Source organism: Pempheris klunzingeri, chromosome 4, assembly GCF_042242105.1.
Source record: "Pempheris klunzingeri isolate RE-2024b chromosome 4, fPemKlu1.hap1, whole genome shotgun sequence".
In the NCBI taxonomy this organism is placed as follows: domain Eukaryota; kingdom Metazoa; phylum Chordata; class Actinopteri; order Acropomatiformes; family Pempheridae; genus Pempheris; species Pempheris klunzingeri.
This window is the reverse complement of record NC_092015.1, coordinates 5,819,172-5,843,227: the sequence shown is the minus strand read 5'-3', so window position 1 is coordinate 5,843,227 and position 24,056 is coordinate 5,819,172. Positions and strand designations below refer to the sequence as shown.

At 41.5% G+C, this 24,056-nt stretch overlaps 1 protein-coding gene across 1 annotated transcript in view; it reads left to right on the top strand.

Annotated features, from left to right (window-relative positions):
- Window positions 1–24,056, top strand: part of tenm4 (teneurin transmembrane protein 4) — a 111,593-nt gene that overhangs the window by 57,978 nt on the left and 29,559 nt on the right. Inside the window, exons 14-21 of the mRNA XM_070828739.1 lie at window positions 3,275–3,421; window positions 4,286–4,502; window positions 9,147–9,266; window positions 13,001–13,262; window positions 14,673–14,940; window positions 15,026–15,169; window positions 17,833–18,082; window positions 23,059–23,291. Of these exons, the coding sequence (XP_070684840.1) occupies window positions 3,275–3,421; window positions 4,286–4,502; window positions 9,147–9,266; window positions 13,001–13,262; window positions 14,673–14,940; window positions 15,026–15,169; window positions 17,833–18,082; window positions 23,059–23,291 (1,641 nt within the window). The remainder of the gene's footprint in view (window positions 1–3,274; window positions 3,422–4,285; window positions 4,503–9,146; window positions 9,267–13,000; window positions 13,263–14,672; window positions 14,941–15,025; window positions 15,170–17,832; window positions 18,083–23,058; window positions 23,292–24,056) is intronic.

Below are 24,056 nucleotides of genomic sequence, written 5' to 3'. Positions count from 1 at the left end.
ATCCATTAAGAAGCCAAAGATCTCAATTTAAATCAATTTTCATTATTGAGAGCTCTGCATTGGCCCCAGGCCCCACACTGTGAGCGCAGGAGGTCCAATTTGGCCCCACCATTGCTAAAACCTCTGGTGACCTCATCGTATAGAGGTGTTTTAAGATTAAAAGCTCTTTTTGTTGAACACCCTGACCTCCTGTGCAGTATTGCTTGAGAGATTTAAGGGTGGTAATATGTGCATCAATCACGTTGCTTTTGAAATACTCCCCTGAGATATTCTGCCGATCCCAGCAGTTGATAAATGGGGACAGATTGAAATGTTCTCTCTGAACATATCACTTTTTTACCCTCTCTCTCACTCTTTCCTTATTTTTTAGCTCTCTCTCTCTCTCTCTCTCTCTGTCTCATTCTCTCTCGGTGTTCCACAACCCCCTTTTTTTCCGTCTCCATCCCTCTTCCCTCTGTGTTGGATTGTATTTGTTGTGTTGCTTGTAATGCATGGTTCTGCTTCATGACTGCACTTTTCCTTTTTTTTTGTTTTTTTATTTACCTTTTGTAATGTAAACTAACACCTTGCCTTGCTGTCTTGTCATGGAAGTGGCACTGTTCAAACCTCCCTTATATGTCCTGTCTTTTATCTCCCAAGCTCACTATCTGGATAAGGTAGTGAAAGGTATGGCATTCCTCCTTCCTTCTATTTTGCCCTCCTCTCATTGTAACTCCAGCCAGCATTAACAAATCATGCACACACACCATGCTCTTCCCCTACATTGACATATGCAAACACTATGCACCTCTTGTTGCCCTAAACAACTCATTCTAAAGATCCCCACCTCCCATCAACTTTTTGCCATATTGTCACACAGTAATCTCCACTTAGCACTTTCGCACCTGGTGAGTCAAGTTGTGCTGCTTTCTTTTCGTGTTATTTGGTTTGTGTGCAGCCTTGCTTTCTCAATAGGGGGATGTTGGGAAAGGGGCTTCATAACCTGTGCCATGCATTATGGATGAGTGTGCAGCTGTGAGCGGGGCCTGATAGGTGCTGAGGCCGCATCCTCTCTAATTAAAAGAGTTCATGGTCTGGTTGGTGCAGGGCAAGCAAGGGGTGGAGGCTCTGCAGCAACCCTGCCTTTCTGCCTCCAGCACCCTCTCTCACTCTCCCTGTGTCCTTGGTAATGGACCACCTGGCATGAGAGTGGCTGCCAGAGGAGTCCTTCGAACACTTGCAGCCTCACGTTTGGAGCTGTTTCAGGCAGGCCTGGGCAGGGCTCAGCAGGGGCTCCTTTCTGAAAGGGTTGCCAATTAAGTTGAACTGGTGCCAACAGAGAGCGGATCTTTATTTATCCTTGTAATAAGCATTCAGAGCTTACTAATCATCTGTCTCCACTGGTCTAACCAGAGTTGTTTTGTCCATTTGCCCAATAAAAGGACGGCTAATATCCAAACGTGTCTAGGAGGCAAGACACTCTCTAATGGAATTAGCCCTCAACAGTCAGTCCCCTTTTTTCAAGAAAACAAGAAGAAAATGGAGATGGCATAATTTATGTTTCTAAAAATGTTTAATGCCTCAAAATTTACCCCTATTATTCAACAGTCTGTTTGCTGGTTAGTCCTTTTTTGACATAGATTCAAAGCATCCTTTCACAGATCAACAAAACCCATGTTTCTTCTCCAGAGTGTGTGTAAAGTATAAATGATCAGCTGCAACTGAGAGGGCACAACTGCAGGTCGCCCTTGCCATGTTTCATGACTTATACTTGAAAGTTAACATGGCTAAAAGCTTCGCTATATTCTGATATTAAACTTGTATGATAATTAAGTATTACATAGTAGCTTCCTAGATTAGATGAAAAGAAAGGACGCAGAAAGGTCGGGGATAATAGTTGGCAATATTTTGTCCGAGTTCTTTTCATGTATAAGTGTGGATGTTCATTGATCCGTGACTGTATTATGACTCATGTCATGATGCTGTCCTTCCTCTGTTCTGCAACAACCAAATTGCAACTGATGCCACAGTCAGCTTTCAACGTGATCTACAACACACATCTTTTCTTGGTGTCCTTTTTACCTTTTATCTTCCTAAATACTTATCTCTGTTTCTTTCTCCAACTGATCTTTCTCCCTTTAATAACATGTCTCCCATTCACCGCATCTGTCTCTATTCCTTTCTTGCTTTCTCTGTCTCCCACTCTTCTCCTTCCTGTGTGATGTAAGAGCATCGAGACAGCTGCCCCAGTCTCTTTAGTTGATAAAATGGGTCAGCTTAACATTCTCCCTATCAAGGCAGCTTGCTAACAACGCTAACTGTGACAGATTTGTGCGTTTGATATCTTGAGATGTTACCCTCTCCCTCTGCCTTTGCCTCTGCCTCACAGAGGGGATAGGAATCATAAGGTACCAGATAAATGCCAAACAGCCCTAGAAAAATGGGCGAGATAATCCTCTGATCTATGCCCTTGTGAAGACCTATCTGGAGAGAGATAGAGGAATGTTTCACCTGTCGTTCTGCTCCAGTCTGCTTTCAGCTCCCCTGGGGTCACATGCCTGGGAACACAGTTAGTGCAAGCTAAGTCCTCCCCTGCATAATGCTAGTGAGCTCAGCCCTATCCGCCTCCTACTATTTTATTTTGCCTCTCTTAATGACAGAACACACGCTCTCCCTAGAGAGATGATTTTATTGATTACTAAGACGAGTGTGAAGACAATTTATCCAAAAAGAAAAGAGCAAATAATGATACGGACATTTTTTTCAATCGCTAATGCAGGTTTGTTGGAGCTCATTCTTTTTTTGCTGACAACAGTATGATCGTAATGATGGTCACATTCGAAAATCACATTAATAAAAAAGGATCCAATTATGTGCAGAAGTGACAACATATACACCACCACACCGCTCTCATTACCCAGCTTTAGTAGCATAGATACAGGAGGCCAATCTACTGTAGTAATGAGTGAATATTGATTCAGAAGATCCCTCTTATCTGATTTTACTGCAAAGGGATATTAGAAGCTTCACATAAGGTGTATCAAATTAATCAACTTCAGCTGAGGGTCATTATAGCCACCCTCACCCATTTGAAATTTTAAAATGACTTTAGTCTATTGCTACCAGAGAAATATTAGCAACAAACCACTGTCATCAACAAGCCCACATTGTTGTCATTGTTTTTATTGTTGCTGTTGGTTCCCAAACAATTTACAGTATTTATCTATCAGCCTTTAAACCTGCTTTGTTTGATATTCTGTTCCGACCTCTGTCTTTGTCCTTTTTTGTTACACAGAGGGCTGTCCGGGTTTGTGTAATGGAAATGGTAGGTGCACACTGGGTAACAGTGGCTGGTACTGTGTGTGCCAGCTGGGCTGGAGGGGCACTGGCTGTGACACCTCTATGGAAACTGCCTGCAGTGATGTCAAGGACAACGATGGAGGTAAAATCACAAACAGCACACTGCAATGCCTTCTGACACTGGCCAAGCATCAACAGGGACTCTTAACTAGACACCATTTGACTATAGAATTAACCTCCTTTGTTCTTGAGAATATATTGTACCTGGTTTATGCTTTCCAAGCTCAGTGATACTCTTATGCAGGTGAGGGTGAGGAATGGCTTCCAGTCAGTCACATGGACAGCAGGTTTTTATTAAAAAGCAGAGTAGCTGGCCTGAAGCCCCAAGCATGCGCTGGCCCCAGGAGGAAGTCCCTGCTCTGCCCCCTAACTAGCCCCGAGCAGAGCCAGGCACACACACAGAGCCAGCCAGGGGGCTGCACCACTCTTGAGGCCAAGTGGAAGACGTGACTTCCTTTCTTCCAGACCTCATTCCGGGCTTGAGCTATGCACTAGCATCCCTTATTTATGCAGGGGCTGTTTGTCTCCCCATCACTGTGTGGGGACCACAGGGCACTCACTGGCAAAGACGGGGTGCTGCTGGGGATTTGACTGACTCCTGACAGCAGGGTTTATTTTTATCACCCATCTGGCCAGATAGGCCCCTTAAAGCAAAGGGTAGGGATTCCAATGACCCACTTCAGCAAAGTAAAGTGCATTGCACAGCAGCTCTTTCTGCCTTGTTTTGTTTCATCTAAATTCAGATCAAGAACCATGAACAATGCTAGAGGTGTTCAAGGGTTCTCTGGGATGAGATGTACATAACATGGCTCCAGCAATATAGAACAGTAAAAATGAATAATGCCCCAATAACTAAAAACATATATACTTAGTTTCTCTTGCCAGGTGTGTGTCCAGGCTGTTGTTTAATGCGAGAGTGTGTGTGTGACTCGTTTGACCTTGTCAGATGGCCTGGTGGACTGCATGGATCCAGACTGCTGTCTGCAGGCAACCTGTCACACCACCTCTCTGTGTGTGGGCTCCCCGGACCCCCTGGATATCATCCAGGAGACACAGATGTCTACAGCACAGAGCAACCTGCAGACTTTCTATGACCGTGTGCACTTCCTGGTGGGCAGGGACAGCACCCACATCATTCCTGGAGCCAACCCCTTCAATGGAAAGTAAGTGACTTGTTCATCACTCCACACCGCCACACACAACCCAGTGTAACAGTCTGTAAAAAGACAAAGATTATCATTCTCTTGGGAAGGGATGTCTGACATCAGTGTCAAACTGAGTTATCTTTTTTATGCTTGATGATTTGTTTTCCACGCACCATTTTCTTGTAAGAGCATACTCATTCAGTTAAGTCAGTTAAATCAGGGTTTAATATGTTTGACATTTTACTTCACTTACTAAGGATGCTTTACTTTGATTGAATACGTAGTTGTGTAGCTCTACTCATTTTCATTGGATTTATCAGCGATCTCATCTGAATTTGCATTATAACTAACATAAAGTAATGACATTTCAGGTGCAAGCATAATTCGGGGGCTTTCCTTTTTTCACATTATTAATTTAAGCCAGTGCAAATGTAATCGCAGTGATAGATCTTAGCAAATGTAAAAGTTTTGCTTTTATGAGCCAGACCGAAATGTCCGTGTTAGGGAGAGGATCCAGCTATAGGCATTGGGTAAGGACCTGTTGTGTGCATGGCTAGAGGGACTATTGACAGATGATGATGGACAAACATAGAATGTGTCAAAAAACAAGGCGCATTCCCTGCCGTGAAAGGCATCTTGTATTCATGTATTGTGATTACTTTTACTGTAATCCATCTGAGGCCCAATCCCAGAGGCAGAGCCCATGACACCCCAGCCATGGAATCTGAGATGCTTTCATATCAGGCACGATGGCTGTCAAAGTCCCCTAAGAATCCCCTGCCTCTCTTTTCCTTTGTCTCCTTCTCTTTTCATCTTTAATCGCTTGTGAGGCTGTGTCACCTTATTTGCATCCCACTTGCTTGTGGATCTCTCTCATCTTGGCTTATTATACTTCTGTGAAACAAACAGACAACAGTCAAAACAAAAAACAAAAAAAAGAATGAAATAACTTGAGAATGTTTCAAATTTTCATTTCTATTGATAGAATTTTTTTCAAATTGAGTCAAAAACAGCAAACAAATCAAACAAACTTCACAGCATGGAGTTATTATTTCAGGCTTTTTCCTTTTTTTTTGGATGGCAGAAGGTTGTGGTTTCAGACATCCCTATTTTTAGTCCAGCAGAGATGTTGCTTTGTTCTTGAAGAGAAAATCGATTTTCAAAGTGTCACTGCTGAAGCAGGATCATTTCCTTTACTATAATTTGCAACATAACACATCTTAGTATTGGCTGCTGGTTGAGATGTGTGAATAATGTGCTGTTTGTTAACCTAATGCTGTTCATCCTCCCTTATTGTTGCAGTAAAACACGTTTTCATCTCTACACCGTTCAGTGTGTTCTGGCGGAGAAAGAAAAAAAAAAACTGAATTACATCAACTGTCATCACAACTCTTCCTGTGTTTTAGCTTTTGTGGTCGTGTCAGCATATACTTGAGAAAAGCACTTGTAACACATTTGTGACATTTTCCCTCATTGACATTTTTCTGGCTTTCAAGAACCACTCAACATTTCGCAGGTCTTCATTGGACAGGGGAACAGGCGTAGAAGGTTGAGTAATACTCTTGTCTCTCTCACAATAAGACGCAGCCATAAATAAGTAAAATCAAGAATCCAGAGATGAGCTGCAAGATTGGAGGCCTCGGCTCACCTAAAAATATCAGTGATAATCTATTATTCATGCTTGGTATTCATTCGCCACCCACTGACAGATATGAGCGGTTATGACAGGGGGCTCTGGGCTTCAGATGAGCCCTATAGGCACAGTCTCAGCATCTTCCTGATATGCCTGCCCTGGTCACTTGATCATCTCTTTATTGATCCATTAACCACTTCCTCATGCTAGTAGACATGTTGGACTGCTATTCCTGCTGTTTCCCACCACAAAAAGCTGCAAAGGTGCCACTGAATAAAGCATCTGCCACTGCATAAAACGTCTCAACTCTCCACCATGACACATAATACAAGAGGCTGCCAAGGCCCAGCAGCGGATGCTGACTAGAATAGTAAACAGGGACTTTGTCCATGGAACAATTTGGGCAAAGATTGATAGCTGGCTTATAATAGCAAGGCAGAAGCCATTCGCTTCATTTACAGGCTTGCGCTTTTGTTATTTTATTTATAACTCTTTTATTAGCATCAGGCCATTAGTGTCAGAAAGCCTCTTGTTTGTTTTGTTCTCAGTGTGCTCAATAACTTTTCAGAGCATTATATATTTGGAGAGCTAAGTATTTACATTGACATCTCCTCATTTTACTCTCCTGAGTGCGCTTGGTAACATACAGGCAGGGAAAGAGAGGGCTGCAGCGACATGCTTATATTTGTAGCAGGGCTTACCCTATAATCAAGTAATTTGCGTGGGTAATGATGTTTTTGTTGCTTTCGCAGTGATGGTACCATTTATTAGCCCTGCTTATTGAAAGTTCTCTATACTTAACTCTGGAATGCATTTTTTCATTTTGTCTGAAGTACTGCAGAGCAGTGTAGTTTCCTCACGATTACACACTGGTAGAGGTGCATATTTTGATAAATTTATACCGTGTTACAGCTGCATGTCTTTGCGCTTATTTGTAACTTTTTTTCCACCAAAGGTTGTTCAGTTTCATTAAAAGTCATTTGTTTTCCAGAGCTAGTGCCCCATTCAGCTGAAATAGGCAGTTTGTGGTAAACTATAAGAGTAGTTTTGTTCATGAAACATTGACAAAGTTAGCCGTAAGTATTACTAGCTCTCCCCATATCCCAAAAAACATATCTAACATTGATTCACACCCTCAATTTAAAATAAAGCTAGATACAGAAATTCCAGTTCCAGTTGAGGCATTGAGTCAATTCAGAATTGCTTTTTGGAATGGTGCATCATCTCAATGAGTTATTGAAGCAGAGAGGGAAATCAACATCATGCATTAGCATAACTTACATGACATCAATCGCAAAATTCACCCTAAGACTTGACTGGACTAAGTGTTGTTATCCATAATACTCTCTCTTTAAAGAACATAAACCAGAAATAATTTCTTGCTGAATCTGGGTATCACCTGTTTTATTTTCCACATGCCCTCACTTTTCCCCCCCAGCGGATGATGTATGATAAACTGAAGGTTGGCGATATTGTGAAGTCCTTTTTCGACTTGATTGGTCGAGTGAAATCTCACACAGAGGGGAAGTTTCTGCAGAGAATGCTTCACGCTTCCTTTGCTGCTCTTTCTTTCCTTCTGCTGTATTTGATGTCAATATTTAAATCATTTGTCTTGACAGCGAGGAATCATCTCCCCATGTGGTTCACAGAGTGAGGAAGGAGATAGTTCCACTTTCACAGCTCCATCTGAAGAAAATGTGGATGATTGCCTCTTCAAACAGGACTCTAAAATAAACTGTCGGCATGAATGATTAATTGTAGACAGCCGGGCCAACTGCTGGGTTAACTTTAGTAGTAATTCTATGTAAATGCATCCAGATAGATCTTTGGGTATGAGCCCAAGGATTCAGAGCAGTATCTCCTTGCTTGTTTACAGTGCAGTGGTGGACAGCCAAGGTCTTCTGAAGGGGACCCGGCCTAATTAACATAAAACTGGGTTCCTGGGGACCAGGATAGTGAGGGGTGAATGATCTTGCCTCTGGTAAGGACATGTTGAGGGCAGCTCCTAACACACTAGTGTTAATTGTTTCCGGTACGTGGCAGTGTTTAAGACCCAAATGTATTAAAAATAGCCATGGTCTAATGAAGCCGTGGCAGCAAGGCATTTGTTAGGGGACTTTTTGCGAACGACTACAGAAACGATGGCTGACCATGAGTTGGGCCTTACTAATGACGAGGGCAGAACTCGGCGAGGGAGATGTGATACAGCAAGGTCTCAACTCATCAGTTCAGTAAGATTAGGAGGTGAATTTGGACGACTTCCCACTATTGATTGGTGGGGACTGATGATCAGATCTAATTTATGCGGCTTTTGGAGACCTGATGTCAGTCTGGAAATCTGTCGAGGTCTTGATAACCAGCCAACCAAGTGTTACAATCTGCAGTCCTATTATTTCCTTCCCTTGTATTCTGTAATGGAAAAGATAAATCCTCTTTTTTTTAATTAGAGCAAAAGCAAAGTAAAGCCTCCTTATCTCATTATCCTTCCATTCTGGGTAGAAAAACCCCCAGAGACATCCTTGGAGGTGTGAGGTTGTTCTGTTTTTGTTGTTCTGTTTGTTTTTTATTGTGTACAGTATTTATTTTTTGATAACATCCATACTTTTACTGTATATTTTTCCTCTTTACTGCTCTTGGTGAATTTCTGTTGCTTGAAGGAAAAATGCTGTGCTTTTTATTTCTATTACTGTTGGGTACATCGGGTTACCAATAGCTACACCTGCACAAGCCAGTGCTATCCAATATCCTGCTTCGCATTAAATCCCATTTTGTGAAACAGCTTTTTTGACCCCAAGTCAGAAAGGTGTTGATTTATTTCTACGGTCACTTTTGACTCTGGTAATGGTATATTAGACTACATTTTGTTGAAATGTGTTGTTAATATCTTTTATCCATCCCTGTGTGCGTATATGAGGTGGACAGACTGCACCACAAACACAACTAGATAATGCAAGACTATTTGTTTGCACTGCCTGGGTGAAAAGTATTCCATAATTGTAACTCTGTGGGTCTTTCTCACTCCCATGCAGCCATGCTTGTGTCATCCGTGGACAAGTAGTGACCTCGGATGGAACACCGTTGGTTGGAGTCAACATCAGTTTCATCAACAATCCATCCTATGGTTACACAATCACTAGGCAGGATGGAAGGTAAGAGCATCTCCTTTATGCATCACACAGGCACACACACCAAAACAAGAGATGTAGCATAAATGCCACTGACCGCTACCTAAATATACTATACAGAGATGTGCATTGATATTTATATTATTGTCAAATTGGGTTGTTTAGCTGAGCTGAATTGTAATGATGGAAGGAAAAAACACAGTTGCCACTGCAAACTGTGCCGCCATTGATCTGCTTCGTGCTTTCATTTGGTCCAATTTTGGAGTCCTCGGCTCAATTCCCAGAGAAATCAAACAAAGCCCTTCTGGTACACTCATAAGTTATGCTTCAGTAGCAGCAGGGAGGGGAAAGAATAAAATATGCCAATTCAAAGCAGCTCACGGGGGCTATGAAACATAGTGCAGATGGACATTATTTATTTGACAATGGAAGATTTAGAGAATTAAGTGAGACATTTAAGTTTAGGCCACAGACCTGCAATTAATTTGCTATGCATCTGTCTCCTCTCTTGTTGTAGCTTAATAATGCTTTTTTGCAATCAATGTCTTGGGTGAAAAAATAATCCTAACCTTAATTAGTTGTGTGGTTGTTTTAAATCTATGCATATAAAATAGTAAATGCACTTATTGACATAGGTCATTACCTCTAGCTTCCTCAGACATTTATAAATATTTCCTGCGTCAGCAAGATACAGGAAACCTTGTCAATAAACAATCGTCTAGATTGTTGATGTGTCATTACAGTACTGCCAGAACCCCTTCGGAGAAAGATAAATTGTTGTGTGTTGAAGGGTTTGAATAAAACAAGTGGAAGTAGTCTGAGTTCTCTGTTTGGCTGTCTTTGAACGACTCTGTGCCTGCTGCTTTGCCACCAGGAGAGTTTCTCACAGAAATCCAGACAAAAACCTCGGACAGATTTCGATGTGTTTCTTGGACTGAAAGAGAAAGGCCTGGGACAAACCTTGGTTAATATTATTTCTGTTCTTTTCTGAATATGGTTTTTGGATTAGGTGGCACGCACAACCTCCAGTCCCCCTGTATTTCTGATAGTAGTGGCTGTTAGTAAGGCCTTGTGGCAAACCAAGCCCCACTATCACAACACAGCATGAATTGGTGTTTGCTCTCAAAGCCCCACTCGCTCCTGACACTTTTATCAGTCACTGACACTCTAAAGGCCCGCATTTGTCTCAGGTTTCATCTTGATCATTCGTCCCTCTCCTCATTCCCTCCATTTTCTTGTTAGTCCTCTCCCTCTCACTCGGTTTTACGAAAATCTCTCACCTCATCATCTTCACCTTCCTCACTCATTTAATCTGCTCTCCATCCCTTCACGCTCTTCTTCCTCCAATCTCCCACTGCCCTTAAGCCTTTCTTTTTCTGGGCACTTCTCTTTCACTTATTTCCTGTGCTTTCCTTGAGCCCAGGTCTCATGTCCTTTCCACTGCACTGGCTTCCCTCATCTCTATCCTTTTCCCATTAATGCGTGTCCCATTTTTCTTATGCATCACTCCACTTTTCCTTTGCAAAGCCCTATACTCTTTTCTACCTTCCAGCATATGTGTAAACACTACTCCATCTCCCAGCTTCCCCTGTAAACATGCCCAGTCTCCTGCAACTCCCCTGCAATCACTGTAAACTGGCTCAGTGCAGCGTGAAATCAGAAATGCACCTGTTCAACCACTTAGAAATGGGAAAGCTGTCTCAACTCATTTTTATGATGTGTTCTTTATTGTCCAAGACCTTAGGTTTTCTAAATTACCTTTTCTATACCATCTTAAAAAGTTTTCTGGCCTAAACAAAAGAGGTTAGTGTAGTTTCTTTACAGCTGTGTGGCCATTTTCTGACTGACTGAACTTGAGGCACACCTGCTCCCTTTAATGTTTCTCTCCAATAATGAGTAAAATGCTGATATGGATTCCAGCTTGTTAGATTATTAGGTGCTTGTGAGGATCTCTGTAGGAGCCATGACATGTTTATGTATATTGGAAATCCAGTGTTCACTTAATTACTTGCCAGTTTGTTAAACGCTCCATCCAAATGTCTCAATATGAGAAGATATAATAGTCACATCTCACATGCACTTTTATTATTTTATTATACTGTTGATTTCCTCCTTTACATACTCAGTGTCAAAGGAGACACCAGTGTGTTATTGACTTTAAATGTATTTTACCAGTGAATGAGAACTACCTGTTGTTGAGGCCACTCTAGTGAATGAGGACTTTACTGAGGAGCTAATACTAGTGTGCTTTCATCACTTCTTCACAATTTAAGTGCCCACCTTTTACCAGACTATCTGTACAGTCTTTATTCATTACTAACTTTTGCCTGTGTCCTTGATTCACTTTAATATCAAGTAGATACCGCCCAGGTCCTAGCATGTATGCATTGACTGAGAAGTAATTGTGTATAATTTGTTTGAGGTATGCCAAGTTCATTGGCAGGGTTAACTCTTAAAGCAAGATGCATTCCCTGAGGGCGTAAGCAAGCAAGGCTGTTGTAGGTAGCTTAATAAGTTTTGTCACATAGCTTAAGGCTGTTGTCATGATTGATAACAGCCAGTGAATCCCCTCATCGATTGGCCACGCTGCCCATGAGTATCTGTCCAGAAGTATTTTGAGCGTGCGTAGCCTGAGCCTGCCAGGTTTCATGCAGACTGACCGGCTGCAGCTATATGGCTACTGATGGATCACAGCAGCACAAGGGTACACCTATCACAGCCCCCATCAGCTCTGCAGCCTCCGTACTGCAGGACAAACTCACTCTACTTACACCCAGCCAAGGGCAAAACACCAAGAGCGGAGCAAACCTTTGTTTATCACCACAGCCAATCAGATGTTTACCCTCACGGGAAGTTAGTCTGAGCAGATTCTTTATATAATAGCTTGAACCAAGAAGGAGGTTACCCGCTTTAAAGGCTGCAATTTGGACCTGCTTCTGTACCTGTAATTTGGGAAAAGATGCTTCCCATGTGCGGACGAGGCTCTGTCCCAAAGGCATGTAGGTGACCAGGTGCTAATTGGCTCTAAAAGAGACATGACAAGAGCTGCAAAAGTACAGCACAGGTGCAGGGATGCTGGTGTCACCATGCAGCAGTTAGAGATGATGAAATCGCCACAGTGCAGCCTGTTTACTGAGACCCACTCAAGCCAGACCAGAGGCAGAGGCCCTTAAATGCAACAGTAGATGGGATTGCATTGCAGGGCTTTTAGACTGATGTTAGAGTGGACAGCCTTCATCTAAGGGATCGATAGTGAAGTGGCGGCTACCTCCATCCTGCAGCACAAATCTCTCGCTCTCATACATAAAGCACAGGAGCAATGCATACACGCATACGGGGGAAACAGTCATGCCTGAACTCAAAGCATGAATCTACTATTTTCCATTCTTCAAATAAAATCTACAGATTGTGATGATTAGAGCTGTGCTTTTAACAGTGTGACTAATCATCCAGTTGTATTTCCAGCCTGTGTGTGCCAGAAAAATAATGCTAAATAGTAAAACAACATCCTGTCTTAACAGTCCTTATTTATTTAAATGTGAATTTATTACTGTTTCATTTCTAATAACAACACTTCATTAGAAAAATAGTCATTATATTCGCAGTATATTGTGGCATGGTTTAATCCTCAACACACAACAGATTACATGCATTGCTAATGGAAATTTTCCACAGTATTTATTTAAGAAATACTTAATTCATCTTCACTGTATGTGAGCCATCATTCCCCTCTGACATTGTGCACGTCTGTGTTCCAGTTTTGACTTGGTGACCAATGGGGGCATAGCCATAGCCCTGCACTTTGAGCGCGCCCCATTCATCACCCAGGAGCACACTCTCTGGTTGCCATGGGGACGCTTCTTTGTCATGGATACCATTGTGATGCGGCATGAGGAAAATGACATCCCTAGCTGTGACCTCAGCAGCTTTACCAGGCCCAGCCCCCTGGTGTCCCCAGCTCCGCTCACTGCATTCGCTGGCTCCTGCTCCGAAAGGCGCACCGTCGTGCCCGAAATCCAGGTGACTACTCGGCACCCTCACCCTCTTTACTGCCCTGCAGGTTGTGATCTACATGGGTCTCTCCTTCAGATGATTCATGGCACACATCTGGGAGAGACTCTGAAGACTATTCATCAAGTACAAGTGTAATAGTGATTCTGGCTCATGGCAGAGCTGTGATTTTATCTCTCTAGTGTAATTGGTCTGCGGAACTTGGGCGATTTACACTGTGCGTTGTACTGTCTCACTGCAGAGTGATGATGATTACCCTGCACACAGAAAACAGCCTCGACGTTTTTAATTTCTCCTGGGTTGTAGTCTCCCAGGTTAAGCATACAAGTATCAATGGGAAACATTTGCTTTTATATTTCGTGACTATATATATTCTGACACCTATCTACATGTGTATGTGTCCTGTTGGGGCATGCACACACATGCACGGGCTTGTGTGTGCAGGTGTGTGTGCAGCTACTGTATGTCTAGCAGGCATCTCTGTGCCCTTCTCTAATTACTTTGTCACCCACTTTGCTTCATAAGATTTATGGCATATTAGTGAATTTAGTATGCAGTCCTGTCTATTTATAGCAGCTTTGTCTTTGCTATTCCTTGAGCTGCAAGAACACCATACTGGGACATCATCTAATTTACACTTGTCCTTATTAAAAGGAATTTTGATCCGTTAACCAAGCATAGGTATACTCTGCAAGCAAGAAACACATCATAAGTGACGTCTCCTCTGAACAATGTTGCTTTGGGTAGCTGTTCTAATTGTTGCCTTACATCTTGCACTGCACTGTGGAGACAGGCGACAAGAGGTGACTCAATTAGAGCAGAGAGGAGTTGGTCAACCAAACCAGGGGTGTCGACCCTTGATCCTTAATGTGAACACTGTACAATGTAAAGTGCTGACCTACTGTTGTATCATCAAAAGATTATAGGTCTGACATCAGTGGAAATTTCCCAAGGCCACGATGTTGTCTCTTACTAAACTAACTTTTATTACCTTATATATTACAGGACGGTGCACACTCTGAGCCCAAGGGCACTCCTTTGATACCATTGTCATATGGATTCCAGGGAATATTATTGTCCTAATGAAAGACTTGCTAATATTAAATCAATTGTGAAAAATACTCACTGGAGTACATAATGAAGAAATCCTTCATCGAATTCCCTGTAATGCTTGAATATAATTGCCCTCTAATTGATGTTTCTAATCTTCCCAGGGGTCCATATATGTGCTATAAAAAGTAGTGGCCACTGACCAAAGGAATGACAAATTGATAATCTGTGTGAAATGAAGGGCATGGAGGAGCATGTTATTAATCCTACCTTAAACACTGAAGGAAATAGATTTACAATTCCTGTCAGCTAGTTTAGTGATTTACGTTCGCTGTTTGTCATCGATAAGCTTTGTTTTTTGTTTTATAGTCTCTACAAGAGGAAGTGCCTATACCAGGAACAGATATGAAACTCGGCTATTTAAGCAGCAGGACCCCAGGGTACAAGTCAATACTGAGGGTGACGCTCACACACTCCACAATCCCTTTCAACTTGATGAAAGTTCACCTCATGGTGGCTGTGGAAGGCAGGCTGTTCAGAAAGTGGTTTCCCGCATCCCCCAACCTCTCGTATGACTTTGTGTGGGACAAGGCTGATGTCTACAGCCAGAAGGTCTATGGCTTGTCTGTGGCTTTTGGTAAGTGATCAAGTATATATTGCATGTAATGCAATTTTTTTATTCAGTTCACTCATTCTAGTTTTATCTTTGCTTCTTTCCCTAGTATCTGTGGGTTTTGAGTATGAGTCATGTCCAGACCTTATTCTATGGGAGAAGAGGACTGCTGTTCTACAGGGCTATGAAACCACTGCCTCCAGACTGGGTGGATGGACTATAGATAAGCACCATGCTTTAAATATCCAGAGTGGTGAGTCGACAAGCCGCTCATTCAACAAAACACCTATTCAAAAGCTAAATTTATATTGCGAAAGATCTTAATTTAACACATTATTTATTCCATTGTTGAGTTTGAAAAGTATCACATTTTCAACTTGCACTTGCAAAACACATGCAATTACACTTTAACAATAGCCAGTACTTGCTTTAGGAATTGTATAAGAGTTAGTGTCAGTGATTAAAAAGAAGAGAGTATAATACAGATCACTACTTTACAACTGTAAAAACAATAGTTTTATTTTAATTTACAATAGAAACAAGCTTACTTAATTTATGAGAGTAAATCTCATTAGGACTCAGTCATAGACTTTGCTATTTGTTAAGATGTTGCAGTGTTTCTTTTTCTTTTGCCACTTCTTGTATTTTACACATGTCATTCTGCTGATAAGTGCCAGTATGTCCACCCTGTGCCTGAGATGATGCTTTTAGTGTAACTTTGAATTGTCTTCCCTGCCTGTGGCTTTCTGAGGCTTTTTCAATTCGGCAGTGTCATGTAGCCTAAGATAGATCTGACTTTTTTATTACCGCTGTCCATTTTTAGGTGAGGGGGGTCAATTTTCTTATTGCCAGCAAATTACTCCTGAAAGGCAGGAGTAGGAATGAAGAGAGAAAAACTTCGGGCAGCACCTGTCACTAGCTAGGCGTCACAGTCTGTTTGTGTCTGGAAGGGCTCATCAGAGGAGATGAGGCATACTTATATGAAAAGTGCTCAGGAAGGTGGCACTTTGATCTGTCACACTAAACCTGCTGAGTCTGAATGTGCTGACCGGAGGAGGAAGAGAGCTGCTCCTTGCACCCCTCTCCACCTCCGCTGCCAGGGCCTTTACCCTACCACACCCCCCTTTGGCAGCTCCATGTCTTGTTCATGCCCAGCATTTTTAGAATCATCCCTAATTTAATTGCTGTCAGTCTGCTACTCCCAGCAGCAGCAGCCCCTAAGATTAAATCATGTCCCAGGAGCGGGATGCTTGGCTGATCTTCTCTGATAGACCAAATGTTGTGCTGCTGAAAGAACTCAGGTCACCAAATACCATCAGAAGCAGAAAAACTACAGCAGACATGCAGATGCTGAATTTCAAATATGATTACATTGATTGGGCAGCAGAAGCATCTTTACATTTACATATTTGACAATTTTCCAAGAGTCGATTGGCAACACTAATGGAAACATAGTGTGTGTGTGTGTGTGGGTGCACACATGCCTGCACATAAACTGTACACATGTGGCTGTATTTTTGTTCATGCACAGAGCCAGTGGAGGTAGAAAGGCAAGCACAACGGCATTTTTAATCGGGGGAAAGTTAATTTTTTTGTGATTGGGCCTGTGTGGTAATTTCCTAGCTCCAATAGATTCCACTTGTGCCAACGGCTTTTTGGTCCCCATTTTGGCGTGAAATTGTGCCTGTGTTTTCATGCGCTAAGACCTCTTCATACTGCAAACACAGGCACACTGAGCAATTTTCATTGTTGGCAGGGGTGCACAAACAGACCTATCTGTCTGTTAACTTTCACTTTTCATCTAAACTACATTTAGATTTATATTAACCAATCTTGAACCACTAGGAGACTGGGACTTGAAGCATCAAAGCACTGAAATCTTCTCAGCTTACCAAGTTCCCATCAGAAACGTGTTAGCGAACAGTTGCCTACTTACTCATCCAGCAGAACCAGAGCAACATGAGCATCTTTTGCTCACCACTTGCTAATCGCAATGCATACTATTACACACACATCAAGCAGCATGGGTATCTTAATTAATTGATTGAATCTACTGACACAGAATTTGCAAACATATTTTTACAGTCTTCTACACATCTTGCTATTCCCAACAGTTTGTATGCAAGTTTCTGCAAATGTAGAAGGCAGCATCAGGATGTTTCTTGAGCTCCTTCAAAAGAGTAGCAGCATTTTTATTCAAGCAAAATTCCAAATGGTATTTCCTGTGTATAATTAAATAAGAATGTAAACAGGATTAACCAGGAGCTGTTAAATTGCACAAACAAATTGCAAAATTTGCATTAATGGATGCATGTACCCATACCTACAGTAAATATGCCTGAGACTTTGGAAACACTTGTAAAAGTAGAGTCCACATTTGCTAATAATGGAACTATTTTTGTAATTGTGTACTAACAGTGAACATTAAGGCGAGATTAAAATTACAATATGTACTAACTTTCTTGTAAATTAGGTTTGTGTACATCAACACATTTGGACAGGATTGTAAGTGCGTCCTAAAATATAAATTCAACTTGAAATGAGACATCATCTGGTAGCACATCTTGGGTGCTTTACATTCATTATTGGGCTGTTGTATAATAATGCCTCTCTAAGAAGTTTTTTCTTAGGAGACGCTGGCCTGGATGCACTTCCTGGCTTATTATAAAACATTACTGCTGCCAAATAATTTTAGAAAAGCTGATTTAACTGCCTATTTTTATACCCACCTCTAGTTACCAAAATTGCAAAACTTAACAAACACAGTTGGCCACACCCGTTTCCACTCGCTCCCTCTAGGCTTCACTTTAATTTTTGTTTTCATCCAATTTCCGGAAAATAGAGCCCATTCTTCAAACTCTGCTTAGACTAAACAGGTTGCAGGTGTTACTTGTTTCTTTGCTGTACCCTCATCAGGTATTCTTCATATGGGCAATGGGGAGAACGTCTTCATCTCCCAGCAGCCTCCTGTAATCGGCAGTGTGATGGGAAACGGTCGCAGGCGCAGCATCTCCTGCCCCAGCTGTAATGGCCTTGCTGACGGAAACAAGCTCCTGGCCCCTGTGGCTCTGGCCTGTGGCTCAGATGGAAGCCTGTACGTGGGCGACTTCAACTATGTGAGGAGGATTTTCACCACGGGGAATGTCACCAGCGTCCTGGAGCTCAGGTAACGGAGGAGCAGCCTACTAACATTCACTCAGGACCATGAGCTCAGATGGGCCTGCACACAGGTCATAAACCACAGAGGTTGATTGCGATAGACAGAAAAGCCCTAAAGGGCCAGGATTGATGGTCCTGCCTCTCTCATCCACCTGTATCAGCTGGAGTTTGGTCCTGATATGGGCTGAAGAGGATGTAATGGGGTCTTAACAGAAGACATTCCAGGAAAAGATTAATATCTTTGTTAATGTCAGCAAAGACAGGTTTGAGTAGATAAGAAATATAATGTTTTTTGAATTAATTCTATCCACTAACAGCTGCTTTTTTCTATTCTATCCATTAACAACTAAAATTTCCCCTCTTTTCTCTTCCTCTCTCCTTTTCTGCTGCTTTTGGCAAACTCTGACAGAAATAAAGACTTCAGGCATAGGTAAGCAATGCGGTATTTGCTTAAATTAATAAAGAGAAGCGTACAGTCCACATACTTGATGTCAAAGTGACCTTTTTAGCCTATTTCTGACATGCACTTGTGAGCAGCTAGAAAATCATATCCTAAGCTATTGAGTGTCTGTATAATTTTCATCTTCATAAAGTTGAAGATTTAGTGGTTAGCTAAGTCTCCCGAGTTTACTTAATCTCAGGATTAAGTGCCTGTGTTTCACAACAGTGTGTTTGTATCTGTATGTGTGATTGCAAAGAGAGAATGCAGCAGATTGTTGGCTCAGTAGAGGCTGCACTTGTCTTCAAGATTCATAATGGGAGTCAGATTACATTGTCCAATATACTACATTTGATATTATTAGCCCAACCATGTGTGAAGTATTGACTGATCTAGTATTATGCTTCTTGATGTATGACGTGATATTGCCATTTGTCAAGATGGATATAGAGCACAGATTGCATTGCCAATTTATTAGGTACACCTCACTACAACCATGACAGCACAGCGACACTGCCTTCATGAAACGGGTTAGTTTATTTAGTTTATCATTTTCTGTTTGTGTTGTGAGTGTCGGAGGCAGCAATTCTGTGGTCATTCAGGAGAGTGTAGTATATGGTAAAAGGTGCCATAATTACTTTTACCTTTCCACCTGTCTGTATGTCTGTCCTTCGAGTTTCTCGACAACTGCTCATCCAATCAACTTCACACATGGCGGATGAATTACTGAGGAGCCAAGGAAATGCAGTGTCAAGTGCAAGCTCTATAGATCTACAGGACATATTTATTAGTGGTGCATTACCACCGCTAGAAGTGCACACTGTGTAGAGGGGGCATGATGACAAATTTGATGACTTCAGACTCAACTTGACAAAATCAAAAAGAGACTCGGAACTCCACTTGGACTTTAGGACTAATGACTCGTGACCTCACTTGGACTTGAGCCTTTCGACGTGAAAGTACTTGATACCTTCCCCCAAGCTCAAAGATTAAAGCACACGTTATTTCAGAAGCATGGCACGAATAAATTCCTTTTCCTGAATCAACTAATGTTAACTAGTTGTGTAACAGAGCGTAGTTGATCCGTGAGCCATACGGATCCCGCCCCACGGTTCAGCGCGCATGTGAGCGCCGATTAATTGCAAAGTTTTACCATCATAGTGTGAAATACAGTTTTACTGCCGCAGTAAGAGTTGAATCTCCATTGAGTGATTGATGCTTATTGCAACTTAGGCAGAATATGCTGCCTACCCTTCGACACACAGCTGCACATAGAGCAGCTCTAGTGTCTTGTCTGTGGCACAGTAGCCTTCAGTGTCGAAAAGCTGTCGCTCATTTCATGTAACCAATCAGATTGTGCTGTGGGTGAGACGTTGAACAAGACTACAGAGTTTTGACTACAGCCAGAGAAAGGTTATTATATACAAGCCAAATACTAATGGCGTACTTTTGAGTTGCAAAACAATGGCTTGGTCCCACCCCTGCTGTGTGATGTATTGAGAGAGGACTCCATTCACTCTTACACTGCAGAATTGCATGCAGGGTACAGCACACACTACTGCTCGATACAGTGCACTCGAGAATTGATTGGACATTGGAGATTTTACATTGTAGCTAACTCACACATTTCAAGCATTAGCTTTGTAACTTTCAGAATTAACGCTCTTGTTCCTGGAAATAGCCTAGTCCTGAGTAGTTAGCTATTTAGATTTATTTAGAATTACTGGAAGCCACTGGCACCTTCCGAACAGGCACATGTTGTATTATAAAATGCAAATCAGCTGCACTGCATATTACTAGTTAAAAAAAACTCAGAGAAAAAACCAACCCCTTTCTGATTGTCATAGCAACACTGGATATGATAAGTCTCAAATGTTTTATGTTTGTAGCCAGGTGAGCCTAATAAAATAGCAGAGAAGATTTTAGTCCTTGGTATGTACTGGTGAAGGAAATCTCTGTGTGCTTCCTTTTGGATACCACGCCTCCGGCAAAGGGCTATTGATTGATTTTCAGCTGGGGAATGTGTAGTCAAACTTTGGATGAAAAGACAAATAATACTGGTCACCGATCTCTAGTTTCAAGAGAGATCACAATAACAAGCACTCAGAAGCTCTCTATTGCCTTTTCGGTCTCTCTGCAGTTATCTTTTCTCCGTCTTAATATCAAAAATGTCTTCATGTAGAACAAAAACGCTAGTATGCTTACTCACACTAACTTTCCCATTCCAAGCTCTGTATTCTAAAGCAAAACAAAGAAGAAAGAAATGTCAGCGCTCTGTTCCTTTGGTCTCAGTATTCCAAACACATTTGCATATTAAAAAGGAGATTTATCCAGGAAAACACAGCATGTGTCTGTATAAAACGTGTGGCTGCCTCCTGTTCATATGTGAGTAAGCGATAGGACTGGGAGGTGGGTGATCTCACTACAGTGTTCATTGACCCCCTGCTAAGGATGTCCCCATCCACTCCTACCACGCTCCCTCCATTGCCTTGCCAGCATGCAGCAAAATCCAATTATCTTCTACAAACTAGATGTTGTCAGTGAATATAGATGGAGTATATGGCCATAGCTCAAGGTCAGAGAATAACCCTTTATAGTTTCAAACACTATGGGGGACCAACAATGTTGTACATGCAACTGGGAGCTGATAAGGTATCAGCTGATTGCACATGACAGATAGAATGCAAAGTACAATCCGGTTATTGAGGTTTGCTACCGACCTACTCTAAAACAGCGGTCGCTTCTCTACGCCAGCTGTTTGTACCTGGATTGTACTGTAGACCAACATATCAGTCAACTTGGTCACTGGGCTGATTCTGACACATGTGCCTGGGGTTTGCTGCAGTGTCGTGTCACCACTGATTCATTGAAGGTCAATTGTCATTTAAAATTATGTACTGGAGTTGACGATTCCACAGACCCACTGGTCTTTCTTGTTGTATTATAAAAATATCAGCTTTGGCGCTGTCATGCTGACCATAACCGCTCAAAGAACCCTCAAGGTTATAGTTGAAATTCTGTCTTAATCCACTTTGAATGACACCCTGCTGACAGGTTTCTCCATAATGCTTATCAGGTCTGTCAGAACTGTGCTGTACCCTGCCCTGATAAGTGTGGTCATCTTTAAAGTGGCTCCAACCACTACACTGCTTAACTGTTTACTAACTCCTTTTTTGGCTTTTTTCGGCTTTTTTCCTGACAGTTAAAAAACCTGAAAATTCTCAGTGTTTGCAGTGATTGAGTTCAATTTACAACTGGGAAAAGCAGCAAAATATCACATTTTTTCTGTTTTTCTGTTGTTTTTTTTATGCAATTCTACCATAAGAACATTTTAAATGATTTAACAATTTAATAGATTAGGCAAAACTGACAAATTATGCAATGTTGTTGATACATTTTGTGACAATAGAACCAGCTGAAAGGGATCAGTCAGCTGTTTTTTTACATAGGAGGCACCTGTAGAGAAAAGGACTTCTGTATTTATGGGAGCACAGACAAGTCTGTCAAATCTACCAGTCAAGTCCACCACTTTCAAAATAAGACCTGCCCTGGCTGTGGTCTCTACTATCCATTAGTGTATAATGATTATGTGTTTATTATTAACATGAAGTTTTTTTAATAGAAGCAGTGCTCTCTGTCTTTTCATTTGTGTTATTATGGGTTCATCTACTGTCATCTTTGTTTTCTGTGTTGTCTGGTGTGTGCCAATAGATTGCGTGCATCCCGTTACACCAGGATTGGTTCTACTTGGTTCTGTTGTCTGTCTGGATATGAAGGATTATTTTGTCGACTTGGTTGGAAGTTTAATAGGATATTTTTTTTCTGGAATCTATTCCTGATGGATGCATAGTGTGTTTGGATTGCTGCTTCAGCTATGCATTTGTGTGTCTCTAAAAAAAATCCCAGGGGAAATAAAAAAACACACTTGTTTGTATTTCTTCAAACAGGTTCCTGCTACTGTATAGACACTGGTTTCATATTGTAGCTTTCAGATTATATCCCAGAATTCTTAGGTCAAGGATGAGGGAGGAATGAGGAATTAGGATTTCTGTTAAAGGATCCATTGTACTCCAATGAGTCCCACTAGACCTTTTTCCCCTCTGTCTTCTTCACTCTATCCCTCCAACTTTACATTTCAGTGTTTCACTAATTTCAAAGAAACTCGACATCTGTATCTTTCTCTATACATATATGGTATTTTCACATTTTTCTACTGTGTATGTGTCTATACCGATACATTCTGACGAGTGGAGTCTTAACTCTCTTTTGACAACAGGGATTTCTAACTAAACTGACTGTATTGTAGACGAGTTCTAAGCTCCACCATTATGCCATGTTTAATCTCATTCTTTTTTGCCATGTTTAATCTCATTTCTATTTTTCTTTTTCCATGTCCTTGGTTTAAACTGTAATTGTGCCCAATTGACTCTCTAAATGGCTTTTGGATCCATTTTAATTGTATTACACAATGTTTCTTATTGAAAGCACTGTAGCCCTTTGAGCTTTATTGACTTGGGCTTCTCCTCTCTTTTTCCGTCTTTCAGCAACAGCCCTGCTCACAAGTACTACCTGGCCACCAGTCCAGTGAACGGTGCTGTGTACCTTTCGGACACCAGCAGCAGAAAGGTGTTCAAGGTGAAATCGCTGAATATTGTGAAAGATGTGGCCAAGAATCTGGAGCTGGTGGCGGGCACTGGTGACCAATGTCTCCCCTATGATGATACTCGCTGCGGGGATGGAGGAAAGGCCGTTGAGGCCACTCTCACTAACCCTCGAGGTATTGTATGGATGTTATTGTTATCAATGTAGTGTGCAGTTCTATTTCAGTCGGGGGTCTTGTTTTCTCTTTTCTTTTCAACAATTTGATTGTTCAATAGCTGAAGACAGTAGTCCCAGAGGCTAAATCAATACCCTTCAGTTTTCATGCATTCAATTCACTTCTCTTACCTCCATCACAAACTATGTACATGTAGCTCTCTAGCTTCAGTTATTTTAAAACTCTCTTTATTTATTTTTTACAACATGGCTTTCCATGTATTTCAAGGGGTTCTCCTTTTTTTTGTTGCTTCCATATTTGGATGATGCATTAGTCATTAGATCACATGCATATTGTTTGTTCTCCATTGGGATGACATTGTGAGTCACATATCCTGAAATAACTCTCTAGACCCACTGAAATGTGCAACATTTATTGAATGGTCCAAGTCTGCATTGGAAATGGAGCATTTTACTGTAACTACTGTGGACTAGATGTTCCTAGCTGCTTAAATATTGTTTGACTGTCACAGAAACACAGATTGTGCAATGTGAAGGTTAGTATTCTTAGTTTCATTATTGTTTGAGGCTGAGCGTGAGAGAAAGAGACTACATTGATGAAATTTTTGTTGTAATTTAATCAATACATACAATACCCTTCATCTATTTTGATGTTTCTTTTATTCTCCATTATTGATTTAAAAAATCAATCCTGGCATTAGTCCTTAATTTTTATTGCAGTGAATAGTGCTTAATTGTCATTTAGTGGCGCTCTGTCCTCACATTA